At 40.5% G+C, this 21,932-nt stretch overlaps 4 protein-coding genes and 1 long non-coding RNA gene across 6 annotated transcripts in view; 4 read left to right on the top strand and 1 right to left on the bottom strand.

Moving 5' to 3' along the window:
• Window positions 1–26: 26 nt before the first annotated feature.
• Window positions 27–9,756, bottom strand: LOC103511833 (CD63 antigen-like). Of its 2 annotated transcripts, none has more exons than XM_008476578.3 (6): window positions 9,590–9,756; window positions 8,542–8,605; window positions 5,765–5,889; window positions 1,385–1,555; window positions 765–989; window positions 27–278 (listed from the first exon to the last, which is right to left on the bottom strand). In XM_008476578.3, the coding sequence occupies exons 1-6, from the start codon at window positions 9,659–9,661 to the stop codon at window positions 213–215; spliced, it is 723 nt and encodes a 240-aa protein (XP_008474800.1). In that variant the 5' UTR covers window positions 9,662–9,756; the 3' UTR covers window positions 27–212. The 2 variants fall into 2 exon arrangements, with proteins under 2 accessions (XP_008474800.1, XP_017300626.1); XM_017445137.2 differs by lacking the exon at window positions 9,590–9,756 and adding an exon at window positions 9,066–9,242 and having other exon boundaries at window positions 5,765–5,887; window positions 8,540–8,605.
• A 4-nt stretch (window positions 9,757–9,760) lies between these two features.
• On the top strand, window positions 9,761–10,927 carry LOC113468513. The gene is made up of 2 exons (XR_003392245.1): window positions 9,761–10,074; window positions 10,593–10,927. It is a non-coding gene; the product is annotated as an uncharacterized LOC113468513 (long non-coding RNA).
• A 723-nt stretch (window positions 10,928–11,650) lies between these two features.
• LOC108252710 lies at window positions 11,651–14,393 on the top strand. Its single transcript, XM_017445142.2, has 4 exons — window positions 11,651–12,110; window positions 12,349–12,558; window positions 12,949–13,056; window positions 14,281–14,393. Exons 2-4 carry the CDS (start codon window positions 12,357–12,359, stop codon window positions 14,391–14,393), a joined length of 423 nt encoding a protein of 140 aa, XP_017300631.1. The 5' UTR covers window positions 11,651–12,110; window positions 12,349–12,356.
• A 334-nt stretch (window positions 14,394–14,727) lies between these two features.
• LOC103511837 overlaps window positions 14,728–21,932 on the top strand; it is a 21,303-nt gene continuing 14,098 nt past the window's right edge. The window contains exon 1 of the mRNA XM_008476582.2: window positions 14,728–14,934. The gene's annotated coding sequence lies outside the window, so the exon portion shown is untranslated. The remainder of the gene's footprint in view (window positions 14,935–21,932) is intronic.
• Window positions 16,502–21,932, top strand: part of LOC103511840 — a 49,668-nt gene continuing 44,237 nt past the window's right edge. Inside the window, exons 1-2 of the mRNA XM_017445132.2 lie at window positions 16,502–16,598; window positions 20,750–20,944. Of these exons, the coding sequence (XP_017300621.1) occupies window positions 16,528–16,598; window positions 20,750–20,944 (266 nt within the window). The 5' untranslated portion in view covers window positions 16,502–16,527. The remainder of the gene's footprint in view (window positions 16,599–20,749; window positions 20,945–21,932) is intronic.

The raw sequence follows: 21,932 nt of genomic DNA, 5'->3' as shown, positions 1-21,932 counted from the left end.
GGCTCCTAATAGTTTTTCTACGTGGTCCCTTTTGTTAATTGTGAACCCTCCGCGGCCCTTTTACTGTATTTTATAATGATCTCGCTGGTATGGAAGTCCTTCACGGCTTCTTCAGGGGGCCGCGGACCCCAGTTTAGTAATCAGAAGGCTAAACGACTATCTTGTTGGTGTCACTTGCTGAAGTATCCTCCTACATATCGATGTCTTGAGTCTCACATCTGCTGATATTGGTATCGGATAGATTTTCCCAGGGTACATGCAAAGAGAATGCCCAGCATCTGAAACCAAAGAGTTCCTGTTTCCTCAAAACTGAAAGAGTGTCGTTCTCACGTTGAACTTAATACATAAATGGATTTTCAAATCATGAATCTCTGTGGTAAAGTAGAGAGCTTTTTCACAACTTTTGTGGGTATCACAGCATTCCCAAGTGCCTCCTCTATATTAATTTTCATCTACTCGTATCATCATTTTACACTGGTAAAGCCGCCACTGGTCACTGCTCGATTAAAGTAGCTACTCAATTGTCCTCACGAGGCTGAGTGCACCACGATCTCCAAGCACAGAGCCGAAAAACTTCGAAGCCGAAGATCCTGCCTGGAATCTAACCCGGGACCTCCGGCTTGCAAGCCTAGAGTGAAACCCACTTAGCCACGGAGGTAATAATACTTAATAATTCAATTTCTAGTTTCTACAAAAGATCTCATTATGTTCCTGTAACAAAGTACAGATATGTACGTAGGTTCCCCAAAGTGTAGAAAACATACCTGTAGAAAAGCGATCCCCAAAGCCACAATGGCAATACTGCCCGCATTGTCCTGGATAATATGCCCGAGGATGTGCAAACACGGCTGTCTATGCAGAGAGGCCGATTGCGCGTCGCAAGTGCGGGACCCGACTGCGCCAATTTGGTCCCCGCAACAAGACATGGGCAGGGACTCGTTGAGAATCGGGTACCAGTCTGTGTAGTTCTGAGCACCGCAGCAGTCCAACTGAAACCCCAAATGAAAAGTCTTAGGCCAGCCACTCACTATCAGGTAAACCTGAGAGACGGACCTTTTTAGCCGTAGCTGTCAGGTCTACCTGATAGTGTGTGTGCTCATCAGGTATCAAGTCTAGTGAGTGGCTGACCAAAGTTGGCAATCTCAGTAGATTCGTAGAAGCTTAACCCATCCTTTAGGGCTGTCTAGCCCCTACACCTAAGCCTCGGATTGGGCTTTTTGTGTATGGGGTTAGGCTGTCGCAATCTCAGTAACTAAACTTTTATGACGGTCCTTATAGGTACCACAATCTTTTTTTTTTAAATGCTTTAATGACAGGATTCTCACTTAGTGAGCTCTTCCACCCAACCGGATCCTCAATATTAACATCATCTCTGAATACTCACACTTGACTGCAACACATCCCAGACGCGGGTCAGCTCTTGGCTGTGATTGTACAGCTTCATGGTCTCATTAAACTTGTCCTGAATCACCGGGATTGCATTGGCAGACAGCACGTAACTACCGGCACTGCCCACTATCTCAATCACAAACAGGGCGCCTAGCAGAAGACTGAACTGAAATTTGAGACACATTAGGATCACATGAAGAAACGAGAAAACTCGCACTACTTGACTTTGGATTACCCAGATATGCAGAGTTGGAAACGTCGCGTGACCTTTTTCGCGCGGAGTCGCGCGATGCTGCTGAAAATCCAAACCTATGAATATGATAGAGACTTCTCACAGTTCTCACACTAGTCTCACGACTTGGGACTCCTAGAGTGTGAGAGGGCTGTATCATTGGTTTGGATTTTCTAGCGATATCACGCGACTAAATGAGATACAATCTATTTTATTCTTTATGATACCCAGTAGATACCAATACAGATGGAAAACACTTGTGTCAATGTTGATGGCATTATTATACAGGGTGACACAAAGATAGGACGGAAGCCTAACCGAGTGCCTTTGGTGCCGGCACTCTAATATTGAACTCTATATCAGGAAGATTGACACTTTACTATAGAATTCCAACAACCTGAATAATGGGAAGTAACTCAATGATAGAGCTCTTCCACCTTCATAAACTTGTGGCACCCTATCACTAGGTTTTTTTCTTCCCCCGGTGTAGGGGGTCCTAACTATCACATCCACGGCTTCAGCTAGGCCACTACAATAACCACCACCAACAATAACAACTACCTATCCTTGTTAACTTGAAAATCTCAAATACAGCATCCGCGGCATCGTGAGAACTGTGGAATTCCGGAACACATGACTAAAAATACCAAAAATAAATTATCGCCGAAAATGAAAAACACACGTAGGTATAAAGTAGTCGCCTGGAAAACTGTATGAGAAACTGAGAGTACCTTATTATGATGTCTGAATTTTCTTTATCTTAGTTCGTACAATTTGCATGCACATGAACACTTACCTGCGACATCTCCGCTGAAAATCGGGCATCGTGAGAACTGTGGAATTCCGGAACACATGACTAAAAATACCAAAAATAAATTATCGCCGAAAATGAAAAACACACGTAGGTACAAAGTAGTCGCCTGGAAAACTGTATGAGAAACTGAGAGTACCTTATTCCTTATTATGATGTCTGAATTTTCTTTATCTTAGTTCGTACAATTTGCATGCACATGAACACTTACCTGCGACATCTTCGCTGAAATTCGGTCTTTCCAAGCGCTATCATCTTTTTGACTCCCCATGAGATCACGTGACGTGACGTGATGATTGCTGATCGTGTGTTTTTACTACTGTTGATATGAAGCTTCACAAAGTTACTGAGTCTTCAATGTTTTGCATTTGTATTTGACAGAGTTTTTAAAACTTCTCTTATCAAAATAATAATAAAAATACATTTGAGACGACTGGGTTTGTTTCCAGATGAGATGACACAGACACACTCATAAATAATTGTTTTATTATTATTAATTTTACATTCATTTATTTGACAGATGAGAGATAAACAAAGGTGTTTTCCCAAGTAGATTCTCTCCCAGGAAACGAAATTTCCCCATTTTCTCCATCCTAATTTTTTTCCCCCTTGAAATTTTATTATTTCCTTAAACGAAGATCTCATCTTCTTGAAATTGAAGAGGGCGGAAAACTGATAAGGAGAAAGTCGAAATCTGAGATAGAGCTATTTTTATTCTTTTATGACAAAGATAGCGTGGTAGGGTTTGGGAACTATGAAAACAGAGGTCTTAATAGTTTCGAAATTGAAAGGCACACATTACGAGAACGAATCTTATTACTTTAGATTTCGAATAGAGTTTGTTTACATGTTTAGAAAAGACTTTGCCTCCGGTTGGTAATCCAACCCGCGACCTAGGTCTTACAAGGAAGGCGCATCAACCTAACTGGGCTGGCTTGTTTTGGTACTGATACTTATGTTGGAATAGTTTGTTTTGGGCAGGATTTAAGCAGGATAAACAAGGTATATTCTATTCTACTTTGAAAAAATGGGTTAGTAAAAAAAATGGCAAACAAGTGGTTCGCCTGTGAGTATATTCTATTCTACTTTGACAAAATGGGCTAGTAATAAAATGGCAAACAAGTGGTTCGCCTGTGAGCAATTCTGCATGGTTAATTAAGATAGAACCGACTTGACAGATATATCGTACTTCTGCATCGGACTAGGATGAAATGGAATAGACCAATAGAATATACCTTGTTTATGTTTATCCTGCCAGAATGAGGCTGAAAAGTGCCTTTACTGTAGAACTGAGAGGTTCAAACAGTTATGCCGATACTCTTTTGACTTTAGAACTGAAAGGGTTAAACAGTTTTACCGAGACTCAGAGAGTCAGAGCGTTAATTTCAATAATAATACACATAGTGATATTGTTTTCACCAATGTTACTGTTTATCATTTATTTCAATATATTTTTTAATCAAATAGCTTAATTACTAAAATGTATAATACAAAATAACTAGAAGACTCAATTCTTATTAATACATTTCTACCTAACTATCTAATATTTAAAAGGGTTCTATTAAACTAAAGTACAAAATACCTACTTATGAAACCTAGGTGCAAAATGATTGTACCTATACCTAATATATATGTTATCTGAGATTCTTATAATCGATATGTAGAGAGAATTATGTGTAAAAGAAAGTTGTATAGGTACCTCTGCCCAAACTAATTTTGGGGGCCCCTAAAAATCAATGTGGATTGAGGGAGGTAGACATCCCACAGATATTTTCATACTGCCAGAATGAGACTGAAAAGTCCCATTTGAAAGCAAGAAACATAGTTGTACAAAATGCCAACAAAGCATACAAGAAAAGTGGTAAGTTAAATCATTATCTGAATCAAGTGTTGAGAGAAATGTTGCAAAAGCTATGGTGCGGCAAAGAAATTTGATTATGTCCGGACAGAATTTTCCATAATCTGGCCTGTGTCCATGAGATTTAGGGGGATGAGGAAAACTATATAAAGTGTTCCTTGGGAAGACAACTAGAAAAAAAAAAGAATAATTCTGTACTTGTGTAGTGAAGCTTGGATAAAAATGTTTACAAATGCAAAGGAATTAGCTATTAAACCATTTGATTTAAAAATATACCTTGATATATTCTTTATCACTTGACTTGAACTGGAACCACTAACCTCCAGATCAAAAGTCCAAAATGTCAACCATTTATACAAATAAAGTCTTCTTCTACACCTTTTCCCACTCAAGTGGGGTCGGCGTTTTTTGCCAGCCTCTTCCAGTCAGCCCTGTTGTGCACTTCATTCCCCGTTAGGTTCTTTTCCCGTAGGTTTTTAATTATGCAGTTTTTCCACCTCTTCATTGGTCTACCCCTTCCCCTTTTTCGCTAACCTCCAGATCAAAAGTCCAAAATGTCAACCATTTATACAAATAAAGTCTTCTTCTTCTACATCTTTTCCCACTCAAGTGGGGTCAACGTTTTTCGCCAGCCTCTTCCAGTCAGCCCTGTTGTGCACTTCATCCCCCGTTAGGTTCATTTCCCGCAGGTCTTTAATTATGCAGTTTTCCACCTCTTCTTTGGTCTACCCACTGGTCACTGCTCGATTAAAGTAGCTACTCAATTGTCCTCACGAGGCTGAGTGCACCACGATCTCCAAGCACAGAGCCGAAAAACTTGGAAGCCGAAGATCCTGCCTGGAATCTAACCCGGGACCTCCGGCTTGCAAGCCTAGAGTGACACCCACTTGGCCACGGAGGTAATAATACTTAATAATTCAATTTCTACAAAAGATCTCATTATGTTCCTGTACCAAAGTACAGATATGTACTTAGGTTGCCCAAAGTGTAGAAAACATACCTGTAGAAACGCGATGCCCAAAGCCACAATGGCAATACTGCCCGCATTGTCCTGGATAATATGCCCGAGGATGTGCAAACACGGCTGTCTATGCAGAGAGGCCGATTGCGCGTCGCAAGTGCGGGACCCGACTGCGCCAATTTGGTCCCCGCAACAAGACATGGGCAGGGACTCGTTGAGAATCGGGTACCAGTCTGTGTAGTTCTGAGCACCGCAGCAGTCCAACTGAAACCCCAAATGAAAAGTCTTAGGCCAGCCACTCACTATCAGGGATATGCAGAGCTCCGTCAAACTATTAAACCACTTCTAAGACACTTTTTCTTTTTCCGCCACACGTTCCAACGGTCTGATAGAACACGGTCCGTCAGACGGTGTAAGCGCGAGTGGCTGGCATAAGTGTTTTTCTGGTTTACGGACCATAGGAAACCATACTATCACGTCACGTGATGATAGTGTGTTTCTACCCTAACTTACCGTCAGCACCATCCAGGCGCTCTCCTTGATAGCACCACAACACCCTAGGAACGCCACGACGACTACTATACTGCCCACCGTCACGAACGTGGAGGCTACGTCGAAATATTTGGGCGTCAAGAAGTCTATCAGGTAAACCTGAGAGACGGACCTTTTCAGCCGTAGCTGTCAGGTCTACCTGATAGTGTGTGTGCTCATCAGGTATCAAGTCTACCTGATAGTGAGTGGCTGACCAAAGTTGGCAATCTCAGTAGATTCTTAGAAGCTTAACCCATCCTTTAGGGCTGTCCAGCCCCTACACCTAAGCCTCAGTTTGGGCTTTTTGTGTATGGGGTTAGGCTGTCGCAATCTCAGTAACTAAACTTTTATGACGGTCCTTATAGGTACCACAATCTTTTTTTTTTAAATGCTTTAATGACAGGATTCTCACTTAGTGAGCTCTTCCACCCAACCGGATCCTCAATATTAACATCATCTCTGAATACTCACACTTGACTGCAACACATCCCAGACGCGGGTCAGCTCTTGGCTGTGATTGTACAGCTTCATGGTCTCATTAAACTTGTCCTGAATCACCGGGATTGCATTGGCAGACAGCACGTAACTACGTATCAGGTAAACCTGAGAGACGGACCTTTTCAGCCGTAGCTGTCAGGTCTACCTGATAGTGTGTGTGCTCATCAGGTATCAAGTCTAGTGAGTGGCTGACCAAAGTTGGCAATCTCAGTAGATTCGTAGAAGCTTAACCCATCCTTTAGGGCTGTCCAGCCCCTATACCTAAGCCTCAGTTTGGGCTTTTTGTGTATGGGGTTAAGCTGTCGCAATTAGCAGAAGACTGAACTGAAATTTGAGACACATTAGGATCATTTGAAGAAACGAGAAAACTCGTACACTTGACTTTGATTACCCAGATATGCAGGGCTCCGTCAAACTATTAAACCACTTCTAAGACACTTTTTCCGCCACATGTTCCAAAGGTCTGATAGAGCGCGGTCCGCCAGACGGTCTAAGCCCGAGTGGCTGGCATAAGTGTTTTTCTGGTTTACGGACCATAGGAAACCATACTATCACGTCACGTGATGATAGTGTGTTTCCACCCTAACTTACCGTCAGCACCATCCAGGCGCTCTCCTTAATAGCACCACAACACCCTAGGAACGCCACCACGACTATACCTTCCACCGTCACCGGAACCACAACTTACCGTCAGCACCATCCAGGCGCTCTCCTTAATAGCACCACAACACCCTAGGAACGCCACCACGACTATACCTTCCACCGTCACCGGAACTACAACTTACCGTCAATACCATCCAGGCGCTCTCCTTAATAGCACCACAACACCCTAGGAACGCCACCACGACTATACCTTCCACCGTCACCGGAACCACAACTTGCCGTCAATACCATCCAGGCGCTCTCCTTAATAGCACCACAACACCCTAGGAACGCCACCACGACTACTATACCTCTAAATGCCAAGCACGGAGATACCCGAATAGATGAGCACGATGCCCGTACCCTGGAAATATATGTAGAAATAGTATTCAATTCAAATGTTGCCATAAATTCAAATGTCGCCAAACTATTCTGTGCTTCTTCTTCTTCTTCCGTGATGTTGATTTTTTTAAAGGAAAATACTTACCAAGCAGATGACATTGAAGAGTATGAGCAGACTTTTAACGCACGCCATCATTTTACTACTTTCCTCTCCATAGATCAGACTTATGTTGGGATCAAAGTTGTTCATCTTGAGCGGGATCGATGTGGACAGGGACTTCAGTCGCATATCTCGCTGAATTTGGAAATTGGGATCTTTCCAGCTGTAGTTGCCTTGTTTTTTCCTCAAATTGTAGATTTCTGACTTCCAGTTCTTCGGAAGCTGTTGTGACGCTTTCTAGCTGAAAGCAAAACAGAATAATTACTACCATGACAAAGCTTGGCAAGGCTCCGATCTCTATGCCTACCAATCACATCCTAACCACAGTGGAAAGAGTTTTGATATTGGTGGTGTTTATATAAAAGAAGATTTCCTGTCCGAAGCTGAAACAGAAGATGTGATGAAACGGCTTGATGATCTGCCATGGGATAAATCACAGAGTGGAAGAAGAAAACAGGTAATTAGGCTGCTTACTGTAGGTAAATAAATAAATATGTCTGGCTGGGGGATGTTAAACAGGGAGTAGACCAGCTTAGTCTGGCTGGGGGACTTCTCAAGCGGTATCACGCGACTAAATGAGATACAATCTATTCTATTCTTTATGATACCCAGTAGATACCAATACAGATGGAAAACACTTGTGTCAATGTTGATGACATTATTATACAGTATGACACAAAATATAGTACGGAAGCCTAACCGAGTGCCTTTGGTGCTGGCACTCTAATATTGAACTCTATATCAGGAAGCTTGACACTTTACTATAGAATTCCAACAACCTGAATAATGGGGAGTAACTCAATGATAGAGTTCTTCCACCTTGAGATTCATAAACTTGTGGCACCCTATCACTAGGTTTTTTTTTTCTTCCCCCGGTGTAGGGGGTCCTAACTATCACATCCACGGCTTCAGCTAGGCCACTACAATAACCACCACCAACAATAACAACTACCTATCCTTGTTAACTTGAAAATCTCAAATACAGCATCCGCGGCATCGTGAGAACTGTGGAATTCCGGAACACATGACTAAAAATACCAAAAATAAATTATCGCCGAAAATTAAAAACACACGTAGGTACAAAGTAGTCGCCTGGAAAACTCTATGAGGAAGAAGTGGGCGTAGCTCTGGAACAGGGTGCGAACCAGAAAGCCGAAACCGAGTAGGGCAATACCGGTGACCTGGAACAGTAGAGTTAGGGCCCGTTCACACTTTTCGTTTGGAGAACTAGCCTTATGTGCTTAGAACAAAGTTCACCCCGGGCGGGAATCGAACCCGTGACCTAACGCTTACATAGCCGATGCTTTACTCTCCAAGCTAACTAGTAGATAAAGGGACATTTCAGTCTCATTCCTGTAGTACAAAGCACCGTTCCCACTTGTCGTTCGGAAAAAAATCGTGTCGTGTGTAGCTTGAACACTCACATATGGAGGGTAGCGCGTCTGTCTTGTAAGTGCTAGATCGCGATTTCGATTCCCGCCCGGGCCGGATTTTATCCTAAACGGATACGTTTCGTTCGCGGAACAGCTGGTTTGCTGGTTTTCTCCTATCCTGTCTTCCTTCTCTCTTCGCTTTTAGGGTAACAAGACCTTAATAGAGACAGTTCCTGCTATATCGAACATCTTGAAGGAAAAAACTTACCACAAAGATCAAATTGAATGCGAACAGCATGTACTTGATAAGGACATTCCCAAGTGAGAGTTTGATTTTCATTTTGAAATCTTCCAGAAACGAATTACCGAAAATACGACAAACAGGTCCTCAGCTCCTCAGTTGTTTGACGGTGTTTTTCCCTTTGAAAGAAACAGGAAAATAAAACAGACATAGCCGATGCTTTACTCTCCAAGCTAACTAGTAAAGGGACATTTCAGTCTCATTCCTGTAGTATAAAGGACCGTTCCCACTTGTCGTTCGGAAAAAAATCGTGTCGTGTGTAGCTTGAACACTCACATATGGAGGGTAGCGCGTCTGCCTTGTAAGTGCTAGACCGCGATTTCGATTCCTGCCCGGGCCGGATTTTATCCTAAACAGATACGTTTCGTTCGCGGAACAGCTGGTTTGCTGGTTTTCTCCTATCCTGTCTTCCTTCTCCTTTCGCTTTTAGGGTAATAAGACCTTAACAGAGACAGTTCCCGCTATCGAACATCTTGAAGGAAAAAACTTACCACAAAGATCAAATTGAAAGCGAACAGCATGTACTTGATTAGGACATTCCCAAGTGAGAGTTTGATTTTCATCTTGAAATCTTCCAGAAACGAATTACCGAAAATACGACAAACAGGTCCTCAGCTCCTCAGTTGATTGACGGTGTTTTTCTCTTTGAAAGAAACAGAAGAAAGTCGAAATCTGAGATAGAGCTATTTTTATTTATTTATTCTTTTACGACAAAGATAGCGTGGTAGGGTTTGGGAACTATGAAAACAGGTCTTAATAGTTTCGAAATTGAAAGCCACACATTACGAGAACGAATCTTGTTTCTTTAGACTTCGAAGAGTTTGTTTAGAAAAGACTTTGCCTCCGGGTGATAATCCCACCCGCGACCTAGGACTTACAAGGAAGGCGCATCAAGCTAATTGGGCTGGCTTGTTTTGGTACTGATACTTATGTTGGAATAGTTTGTTTTGGGCAGGATTTGAGCAGGATAAACAAGGTATATTCTTTACTGATGACTCAGCAGACTCAGCACTAAACAACGAAAACACATAACTACGTCATTCTGCAAAAGGGATAATATCCCATAGGTATATTATACGAGTGTACTCATAGGCAGGAAGGCAGGTACCAACTGTGTACTTAGTACATACAGGCACTCAGTAGGTAGGTAGGTGCTGTGTGTGTGTGCCTATGCCTCTAAAAAAAAAGAAGAAAAAAAATATGGTAGAGCTATATAGGTACCTATGTATCATTCTGCAAAAGGGATAATATCCCATAGGTATATTATACGAGTGTACTCATAGGCAGGAAGGCAGGTACCAACTGTGTACTTAGTAGGTACATACAGGCACTCAGTAGGTAGGTAGGTGCTGTGTTTGTGTACCTATGCCTCTAAAAAAAAGAAGAAAAAAATATGGTAGAGGTATATAGGTATGTACTATTCTACTTGGGAAAAAAGGGGGTAAAAAAAAAAAAAAAAAAAAAATGGCAAACAAGTGGTTCGCCTGTGAGTAGGTATATTCTATTCTACTTTGATAAAATGGGTTAGTAACAAAATGGCAAACAAGTGGTTCGCCTGTGAGCAATTCTGCATGGTTAATTAAGATAGAACCGACTTGACAGATATCGTACTTCTCCATCTGACCAGAATGAAATGGAATAGATCAATAGAATATACCTTGTTTATCCTGCCAGAATGAGGCCGAAAAGTCCGTTTACTGTAGAACTGAGAGGTTCGATACCCTTTTGACTTTAGAACTGAAAAGGTTAAACAGTTTTATACCGAGACTCAGAGAGCCATAGCGTTAATTTCAATAATAATATACACATATTGATACTGTTTTCACCAATGTTACTGTTTATTATTTATTTTAATATATTTTTAAATTAAATAGCTTAATTATTAAAATGTATAATACAAAATAACTAGAAGACTCAATTCTTATTAATACATTCCTACCTAACTACCTAATATTTAAAAGGGTTCTATTAAACTAAAGTACAAAATACCTACTTATGAAACCTAGGTGCAAAATGATTGTACCTATATATATGATATCTGAGATTCTTATAATCGATATGTAGAGAGAATTATCTGCAAAAGAAAGTACCCACGAATACCTCTGCCCAAACTAATTTTGGGGGCCCCTAAAAATCGATGTGGATTGAGGGAGGTAGACATCCCACAGATATTTTTAGTATAGAATAGAAAATACCCTCTGTTCATACTGCCAGAATGAGACTGAAAAGTCCTTTTACTCCCGCAGTCTAAAGGTGGATTTCCACCAACGCGATTTTTGCCGCGCGACAAAGTCGCGCGATAAAAATCGCATAGTGGAAACATGTCGCGCGACACGAAAAAAAGTCGTGCGACCATGCGACTTCTATCCGATGAAAGTCGGTCCGGATCAAAGGAATGTCGCGTAGCAATGCCAGTGGAAACGTGTCGCGCGACTCTTCATTTTAGTTTGTTCCTTATTATGAGTGGGAGTGCTTTGAAAAAAAAAAAAAAAAAAAAAAAAAAAAAAAATGGCCCTCCCTTCCAGACCAACTGGACAGCATATATTAAACAGAAAAAAAAACACCCAAAGGCCCCTCGTGGGTAGTCCTTTCTGCTTAATTATGGCCGGGGCCACAAAATGAGTTAGAACTTGGTTTAACTCTTGGATTAAGCTATCTGATTGTTTATTGACTAAGAAATTCCAGATGAGATGAGACGCAACCAGGAAGTCGTAAGGACCTAGGTAGTCCGCAACTGAACTTCTAATTTTTCTTTCGCTCCAATGAAACTATTCTTTCGCTCTAATATTAAACTGAAACCACGTGCGTTTGAAAATTGAGCGGGAATTTTTTAAATTGACTGGAAATTTGGAAAACCAAAAAAATGGATATTGACGGATATTGTATAATGTGATTATTGTGCATGTGCAGTTACATGTGACCGCTATACAAAAACCTGTTCATCATAATTGCATTTATTAAAACAAGTCAAGGTTTTATTGAATGAGCTTCAAGTACCTTAGGTACTTTAAGGTGAGTTCAGGGAAAGATAACATCAACATGTGAAGATGGGCACAACCCATCAAAGCCACTCATTTGGGATTATTTTACACCTATTTTCCTTTCACAGTTTTCATGGTGGTAGTGGTGGAAAATGGTGAAATAGTACAATGCCAGGCAATGTTCCATTTCCCAAATTTTCCACCACTACCACCAGGAAAACCAAAATTGAAATACCTACCCATTTTCCAAGTATTTTTCTCTCTTTCAGACCCAACCATGGAGGACACTCCCAAAGGCGATAACCTTCAGTCATTATCTGCAAGCAGAAACCAATACCACTATCAGATCCCGAGTTTGAATTTACATCAGAAAATCAAGGACAGAAATGTGATTGAAATGTTAAATAGTTTTCAGCCTCTGAGGCCAGCCCAGTCTTATCCCATTCCTTTCACAAGCTCTAATGATATTGCTAATAAAGGTAAGTTTATAAGTTGTAATAAGGGCACAATTAGCATAATACTGTACATATTAGATTGCAATGCCTTGCTACACAGCTAGAAGGTCTCAAATTTGATTCCCAGAGTTAAAAAAAAAAGAAACACAAGTCATCGGGTTACTTTCTGGTGTTCTTGAGTTGACCTAGCACCTAAGTGGAAAGTATTGTGTCTCTTCTCACCCATCTGATGAGAGGCATACTACAGGATGGGCATGCTATGACACAGACCACAAGCATCTACTGCAGGTAGCAGTTGTTTCATTGCTACAAAAGAAAAACAGCAGTGAAACACTAAAAAAAAAAAGAAAAAAAAAAAAAACAGGCACTCAGCTTTTTATTTTGATTATTGTTTGATTATTTGATTTATTTCAGTGTTGAATGACATAGAAACCTGTAGTACGTTGGTTGTGGAAAAGACACTTCATCTGAAAGCAAGAAACATAGTTGTACAAAATGCCAACAAAGCATACAAGAAAAGTGGTAAGTTAAATCATTATCTGAATCAAGTGTTAAGAGAAATGTTGCAAAAGCTATGGTGCGGCAAAGAAATTTGATTATGTCCGGACAGAATTTTCCATAATCCGGCCTGTGTCCATGAGATTTAGGGGGATGAGGAAAACTATATGAAGTGTTCCTTGGGAAGACAACTAAAAAAAAAAAAACCATGAATAATTCTGTACTTGTGTAGTGAAGCTTGGATAAAAATGTTTACAAATGCAAAGGAATTAGCTATTAAACCATTTGATTTAAAAATATACCTTGATATATTCTTTATCACTTGACTTGAACTGGAACCACTAACCTCCAGATCAAAAGTCCAAAATGTCAACCATTTATACAAATAAAGTCTTCTTCTTCTACATCTTTTCCCACTCAAGTGGGGTCGACGTTTTTTGCCAGCCTCTTCCAGTCAGCCCTGTTGTGCACTTCATCCCCCGTTAGGTTCTTTTCCCGCAGGTCTTGAATTATGCAGTTTTTCCACTTCTTCTTTGGTCTGCCCCTTTCCCCTTTTCCATCTACTATCATACTGTCAACTCTCTTTGAGTGGAAGGTAATTTCCTCTCTTCTTTGAACATGTCCATACCACTGCATTCTTCTTTCCTGGACTTTCTTCGACACCTCCATTACTTTGATTTTATTTCTTATTACTTCATTTCTGATCCTGTTCCAGCCGGGTAAAACCTCACAACTCCATCCAGCATTCCCATTTTGGCAACTTCCCGTCTCTTCTCATGCACCTTCTTGACAGCCAAGTTTCCTGCCCCATATATCACAGCTGGTCCTCACCACTTGTTCTATACACTTTTCCTTTCATCTTCAAACTCATTCTCTTATCACATAGTACACACGTTCATTTTTTCCAGTTCATCCAAAGGATGGCCAAAGTCAGTACCAAAAAGCAAAATCCATGAACCTCTCTCCCCTTCTTGATTCAAAGACCCTATTCCCCAGATTCCTCTAATTCGCTCCGTGATCTCTGTATTCCCACATCCGATATGCCGTGGGGCGCTGGTTGTGACTTTTTTTTTACTTTATTTATACGATCAATAAATAAGAGTAAAAAAACATTAATAGACCTTTGAGTGGAAGGTAACATCATATTTTCCATCTATGTATATACTATGACTCTCTTTGAGTTGGAAGGTACATTTTCTATTTTCAACTCATGGTAGATACTATGTAATTGATTCCTTTTTTTTCCAGTCATATGTAAAATAAAAATGATGAGATGGAGGCAAAAGCTAGACACAGCTAAAGAAGGGACCTATGGAGTTACCCAAAGAGCTTTATCAAAGTTAGCAGCTTTCATTTCATGAGAGAGAGATTTCCTGACCCACATTTTTACTGGAGTAAGGTTCCAAAAATCCTGTCGATTAGCACAGAGATTCTGGGTTTCAATGTACGAGCAGAGTTGAATTTTTCATCCCTACAGGGCCTCCTTTATTTTAGCTCCCCCTAATATTTAAGTTTTGAAGAAAAAAAAAAAAAAAAAAAAAAAAAAAAATCAATGCCCATTTCATGAACTGCATTTTGGAATAACTATGGAATAGAATACACCTTGTTTACCATGCCCAGTGCCTCATATCACCAAAGTATGGAAAAGTATCTTACAAGTGTAATAGTCAATGGAAAAGCAGAATTTGGATTTGGACGAATTAGATCGGAATTTGGAATTGTAAATACTTTTCCATACTTTGGTGTTATAGGGCACAGGTAGCTGCCCAAGCTAACTAATACTTTTTCATTTTTTCCCTCCACAGGATGAAAATTGGTACTATAGCAACTGTATTCTAGTCAAGAACATCCTTGGGGCACCCTGCCTTCTAAGTGCAAGAGGAAAGTACAACAATGACTTAGGTATGTATACATTCTGTATGTCTTACTTTTCCTGGAAATTTGGCAAAATGATTGTTGGGCTCTGTTGTTTTTCAAGCAACATTCTGTTCATTATTTCATTTTTTATTATTAAAAAAAAAATCCATCCTCAGTGGTGTAGTGGTTAGGACGGTGGGCTTTGAATCTAGAGGTTGGTGGTTCAAGTTCAAGTTGAGTCATGAAATCTAGCGTAGCGTATTTAGCGGGGAACGACACATTTTGTGACAAACTTTTTTTATGTTTAATAGAATTAAAATTCCTTTAATTTTTTAAGAACAAATTATAGTTTTTTGTCTTAATATGTTTTTAAAGTATAATGGTAGTGTAGTATTTGGTAGTATACTCCAAAGTAGTAGTACTCCATAGTAGTATACTCCATAGTAATTCCAAAATGGTAGTATAAACAAGGTAGTTATATTCTATTCTATTCTTAAAGAAAGATGTTTAAAATGTGTTGAAAATGAGTAGTTATGTGCATAGCAACCACCAGCATGTTAGGTAAACATTGGGTGTTGGGATTTTTGAGATATTTAGAAAAATCCTACAATGCTGCAGTGAGCACCAAAAATTATGACATAATATGTAACACAAAGAAATTTCTTCTTGATGCATGCCTCCATAACTTTGTGAAGATTCACGCGAAGGAAGCTCTAACAAAGAAATTTTATTTAAGTATTAGATAATTATTACAACATAGTATCCAAATATTGGGACGCAAGGAGAAAAATGACATAATAGTCAATCTCAAGCATTAGATAACAACAACAACAACAACAGATTATTATTTATTCCAAACCTTTGTGTTCTCTTTTCCCACAGAGCGCCAATCTGAACCTAGTCTCCTTCTGGTGTTTCCGAGCGTTCCTCGAGAATTGTGAACGCCTGTGTGTGGTGACACCCAGCCAGATTTCGCCGGATCTAGTCTACATTGGCACCACCCATCGTGTGTTTGGTCTGGATACGGAGAAAATGGATGCCAAGGCGGTCCTGTTTCGAGTGACGCACCATATGAGCGCCGTTCCCCTGTATTGTGCCGTGAGGTAAGAATAGAATATTAAAGAATATACCTCATTTATAGAATAGAATAGAGTATATACCCTGTTTATCCTGCCCGATTAGGATTGAAAAGTTCCTTTTCCCCAGCAGTCTAAACAAAACTCTCGTATATTTGATGGGATAATGACACATTTTTCCAAGATGTATGTGGAATAGAATAGAATATATCTCATTTAGAATAGAATATATCGTGTGTTTGGTCTGGATACGGAGAAAATGGATGCCAAGGCGGTCCTGTTTCGAGTGACGCACCATATGAGCGCCGTTCCCCTGTATTGTGCCGTGAGGTAAGAATAGAATATTAAAGAATATACCTCATTTATAGAATAGAATAGAATATATACCCTGTTTATCCTGCCCGATTAGGATTGAAAAGTTCCTTTTCCCCAGCAGTCTAAACAAAACTCTCGTATATTTGATGGGATAATGACACATTTTTCCAAGATGTATGTGGAATAGAATAGAATATATCTCATTTAGAATAGAATATATCGTGTGTTTGGTCTGGATACGGAGAAAATGGATGCCAAGGCGGTCCTGTTTCGAGTGACGCACCATATGAGCGCCGTTCCCCTGTATTGTGCCGTGAGGTAAGAATAGAATATTAAAGAATATACCTCATTTATAGAATAGAATAGAGTATATACCCTGTTTATCCTGCCCGATTAGGATTGAAAAGTTCCTTTTCCCCAGCAGTCTAAACAAAAATCTCGTATATTTGATGGGATAATGACACATTTTTCCAAGATGTATGTGGAATAGAATAGAATATATCTCATTTAGAATAGAATTTATTTAAGCTTTGATTTGGAGCTTTGACTATCATTTTTTAGGGGCTCTTTTTCCGAGTTAATACCGACAGAACCGACAGGTATTTACTGTTAATTTTGTTTTCACAGATCAGTGGATGGTACTCAGGAGACCCTAGTGTTGGGAGATCAGGCTCTAAATCAAATGAGATCCCTCGTCATCAAATTTGACGCCAGAGGGCGCCCCTCTTGTCCTGCCTACGTAACCTACGTGAATACGCCCCTGGATACACTACATCAGGCCCGCCTCAGAGGGGAATTGTTAAACGGGGCCCTAGCCAAGAGGTAAGTCTGATATAAGCTGGGGTAAGCCCCATTTATACACCTATTAATTGAGAGAGGGCTGCCCTATTGTTCTGGTTTTGTGAATACGCCCCTGGATACGTTACATCAGGCCCGGCTCAGAGGGGAACTGTTGAACGGGGCCCTAGCCAAGAGGTAAGTCTGAGGATAGGTTGGGTAGGCCCCATTTATATTTCTATTAAATTAAATAAGATAGGGTGGCCCTATTGTTTTAGTTATTTGAATACTGCAAGAATATGGGGTATATGGTATATGGGGGCACGGTTAGCCCAGTGGTAAAGCGCTTGCTTGCGACGCAGGAGGTCCCTGGTTCGAGTCCCACCATCGACAAAAAATTGTACTCGTTTTTCGATTGCAAATATTTCTGCGGGTTACTTTCTGGTGTTCTTGTGTTGACCCAGCACCTAAATCGGAAGTATTGAGTCTCTTCTCGCCCATCTGATGAGAGGCATACTACGGGATGGGCGTGCTACAACACAGACCACATGAGTCTAATGTAGCAGTTGTTTCATTGCTACGAAAGGAAAACGGCGGTGAAACATTCATCTATTTTTTCCCTTTTATTATTAATAAAGAACATATTGTACCAAATACATAAGACCTTGTTTAGACTGCGGGAGTAAGGCGGCTTTTCAGTCTCATTCTAGCAGTATAAACCGGGTCTATTCTGTTCTATTCTATTCCTTCCCTCCCCTCCTCTCCCCTCCCTACAGATTCGACAACAATCTCATGGGCCTCTCGTTCCTTCCGCCGGCACCCGCCACCGGTTCAAATGATGACCACGCTCACCGTCGCTTAACCCTCTTCTCCTTGCGAAGCTCAGGCGACATTTTCCATCAGGATATGTCACAAGATCTCCTTAGACCTAGTCGAAATAAAATCAGCCTTGATATACACAAACATTACCTTCTTGTGACCAACACTGCAAGAGAGCTCGAAGCCTACAGTGTAAAGAAGAGGTAACTAAAAAGATAAAAGAAGGTCCCTAGCCATGCAGAAGGTCCGGGGTTCGAATCCCACCATTGACAAAAATTTACACTCGTTTTTCGATTGCAAATGTTTCAACGGGTTACTTTCTGGAGTTCTCGTGATGACCCAGCACCTAAATGGGAAGTATTGTCTCTTATCGCTCATCTGATGCGGGACATACTCCGGGATGGGCATGCTACGACACAGACCACATGAGTCTAATGTAGCAGTTGTTTCATTGCTACGAAAAACGGTGGCGAAACACTGAGCTTTCTTGTTTCAGAACTCTCAAAGTTGAAGGCATGGTACGGAATCATTCTGACTGTACCTATTGTAACAAGTGGAACTCAGTGGCGTATTGGAAAGGCAGTATTTGTTTCGCAACACTTGCACAACGGTTCACAAGTGTTGCGAACCAAACGTTTTCAATTTAGTAACAAAATTTGTATCCGTTTTCTCGTTTCAGGACGCCCAAAGTAGAAGGCACGCTAAGGTCTCATCCTGACTGTACCTATTGTAACAAGTGGAACTCAGTGACACATTGGAAAGGCAGCATTTGTTTCGCAACACTTGCACTGTAAGGAATCATTCTGACTGTACCTATTGTAACAAGTGGAACTCAGTGGCGTATTGGAAAGGCAGTATTTGTTTCGCAACACTTACACAACGGTTCACAAGTGTTGCGAACCAAATGTTTTCAATTAAGTAACAAAATTTGTATTCGTTTTCTCGTTTCAGGACGCCCAAAGTAGAAGGCACGCTAAGGTCTCATTCTGACTGTACCTATTGTAACAAGTGGAACTCAGTGACATATTGGAAAGGCAGCATTTGTTTCGCAACACTTGTGCAATGGTTCACAAGTGTTGCGAAACAAATGTTTCCGTTGTATACTAAAATTTCTATCCGCTTTCTCGTTTCAGGACGCCCAAAGTAGAAGGCACCGTAAGGTCTCATTCTGACTGTACCTATTGTAACAAGTGGAACTCAGTGGCTTATTGGAAAGGCAGCGACATGGCCCTGTTTGTGGATGTGTGTGGTATCAGTGTCGTAGATCTAAAGGTAAGACAGTAAAGTGTGATAGAGTAGGTACATTAATTAGACTTACTTTATCACGGACACTCGTTCCTATCTTGAAAGCCCAGAAGAGGTTAGGTAGTAGAACAGCCGCGGTAGACAGTATTAGTACACAGACAGTAATACAGTAATAGTACACAGACAGTAATACAGTAATAGTACACAGACAGTAATACAGTAATAGTACACAGACAGTAATACAGAAATAGTAGGTTAAAAAAAATGCATCATGCAAATGATTGATTCCGTCACTAGCTGTTGCGGGGCCCATTCAGCCTCGTGAGGAAAATAAGTAGTTATGTGCATAGCAACCACCAGCATGGTAGGTAAACATTGGGTGTTAGGATTTTTGAGATATTTAGAAAAATCCTACAATGCTGCAGTGAGCACCAAACATTGTGACATATGTAACACAAATTTCTTCTTGATGCATGCCTCGGTAACTTTGTGAAGATTCATGTGAAGGAAGCTCTAACAAAGACATTTTATTTAAGTATTAGATTATTATTTAAATGGAAGGATATATTAACAACACGCTATTTAACACACTACAATAGGGTGCTGGATTATTAAAATTTTTGGAAAACCCCTACTGTGCTGCAGTGAACACCAAAGTTGTGATATAATAACACAGAGAAACGGCATTTTTTTTTATTTTTATTTTATTTTTATTATTTTAAACACACTACAAATCCTTGTGTCTCTTTTTCCCCAGATTCGGACGAGTCCAACATGGCACTCGCGATGAGTCTTCAAGAAGAGAAAGAGAACAACACAAACGATCCTAATCTTCAAGAATCCAGCTCTCCCAAATCCAGACGGACCAGAACACCGCGTAAAACGCCGCTCAAGAAACTGAAAACGTCGCCTGGGACGTCGGGAGAAACGCCGACTGCAAAACGAGCTACAAAAGCGCGAAAGACGCCGCGCAAAAAGCGCCGCGAAAGTCAAGGGCAAGATTAGTCCTAGCTGGTCCAAACTCCGTCATATATGACATATATGATTGCTGAAAACACCAGGGCCCTGTACCACGATAGAATTTGTTTTGAAGGCAAGAATTTTCTCCGCTATAAATGTAAAAAAAAAAAAAACACAATATGTAGGTACTTTGTTTATCCTGGTCGAATGAGACTAAAAAGTCCGTTTACCTCAGCAGTCTAAACAAGGTGCAGTGTATTTTATGGGTTGAATAACATAAATACTGTTTACAGCTGGGCCGTATTCCATGATTGAATTTGTTTTGAAGGCAAGCATTTTCGCCCTTAAAAAGATTTTTTTTTTCCCCCCAGTACATTTTACATTCATGTTACGTAGGTACCTACTTACCTAGTAAATACTTATTTTAATCTTTTCAATTTAATTTTATTGTGACATGTTCACATGTCTGTTTGAGTTGTATGCTGCCTCGGAACGGCTGGCTTTCTCCTATCCTGTCTTTCTTCTCTCTTCGATTTCGGGACGATAAGACCATAGCAGTTACAGTTCCCTCTGAAGATGTGGGTTTGACTATCATTTTTTAGGGGCTCTTTTTCCGAGTTAATACCGACAGAACCGACAGCTATTTACTGTTAATTTTGTTTTCACAGATCAGTTGATGATACTCAGGAGACCCTAGTGTTGGGAGATCAGGCTCTAAATCAAATGAGATCCCTCGTCATCAAATTTGACGCCAGAGAGCGCCCCTCTTGTCCTGCCTACGTAACCTACGTGAACACGCCCCTGGATACATTACATCAGGCCCGCCTCAGAGGGGAACTGTTAAACGGGGCCCTAGCCAAGAGGTAAGTTTGATATAAGATCGGGTAGGCCCCATTCAGGGCCGGATTAAAATCTTTTCAATTTAATTTTATTGTGACATGTCTGTTTGAGTTGTATGCTGTGTCATATGGCAACCCAGACGCTGGGCAGCTCATCAACAAATTATTGATTGTTTCTCTCTCTCTACAACTGTTTTTTTTTTTTAAGTTTGCGAACAAGTCTGGGTTTGAACCCAAAGCCTCTGGATTGAAAGGCAGTGCTCTTAAGATGGTAAATTGAGAAGGCAGAAGGGATAAGTTGAGGGTTCGACATGTCTTTGGGAATCGGTATATCTTGAGGTTTCTTTTCGCTCAAACTAGGTTCACGGGAATTTTAATGCCTGACAGCTTGCTTGGTCTATTCTTCCCTTCTCTCATTTGATCGCTTTTTTCCTCCCCATCCTTCTTTCCCTATGTACTCGGGATAAGTTGAGGGTTCGACATGTCTTTGGAAATTGGTATATCTTGAGATTTCTTTTCGCTCAAACTAGGTTCACGGGAATTTTAATTTCTTCCCTTCTCTCATTTGATCGCTTTTCTCCTTACCATCCTTCCTTCCCTATGTACTTCTATGTACTCATCTTATTTGAAGTCGTTTTCTTACATCATTACTTAGGTGTTATCATTATCATCCCATGGTATGTGTTTCGTTTTAATGTTCTCTGTGCCATTGTAATAATTTCCCATTTTATCTTGTTCTGGTCTAACACTTTTGTTTATACTTTTGTCTTTATACGGAAAATTATTCGAGATCAAAGTCAGTGAGCACCAAACATTGTGACATATGTAACACAAATTTCTTCTTGATGCATGCCTCGGTAACTTTGTGAAGATTCATGTGAAGGAAACTCTAACAAATTTTATTTAAGTATTAGATTATTATCTATTCCAAACCAATCATTTGCATGATACAAATTTCTTGGCCCCGCCGGGAATCGAACCCGGGTCTCCCGCGTGCAAGGCGAGCGCAGTA

This window comes from Diaphorina citri, unplaced genomic scaffold (genome assembly GCF_000475195.1).
Source record: "Diaphorina citri unplaced genomic scaffold, Diaci psyllid genome assembly version 1.1 scaffold757, whole genome shotgun sequence".
NCBI lineage: Eukaryota > Metazoa > Arthropoda > Insecta > Hemiptera > Psyllidae > Diaphorina > Diaphorina citri.
This window is presented reverse-complemented; position numbering and strand designations above follow the sequence as displayed.

Bases quoted from the DNA above. Each gene is read 5' to 3' on its own strand.
- LOC108252710 (XM_017445142.2), top strand. From the start codon at position 12,357: ATGGAGGACACTCCCAAAGGCGATAACCTTCAGTCATTATCTGCAAGC. The intron at 12,559-12,948 runs GTAAGTTTATAA...GATTTATTTCAG, and splicing joins TAATGATATTGCTAATAAAG to TGTTGAATGACATAGAAACC. The intron at 13,057-14,280 runs GTAAGTTAAATC...TTTTTTTTCCAG, and splicing joins CAAAGCATACAAGAAAAGTG to TCATATGTAAAATAAAAATG.
- LOC103511833 (XM_008476578.3), bottom strand. From the start codon at position 9,661: ATGAAAATCAAACTCTCACTTGGGAATGTCCTAATCAAGTACATGCTG. The intron at 5,890-8,541 runs ACTTCTTCCTCA...TTTACCTGATAG, and splicing joins CCTGTTCCAGAGCTACGCCC to ACTTCTTGACGCCCAAATAT. The intron at 1,556-5,764 runs GTAAGTTAGGGT...CTCAAATTTCAG, and splicing joins GCGCCTGGATGGTGCTGACG to TTCAGTCTTCTGCTAGGCGC.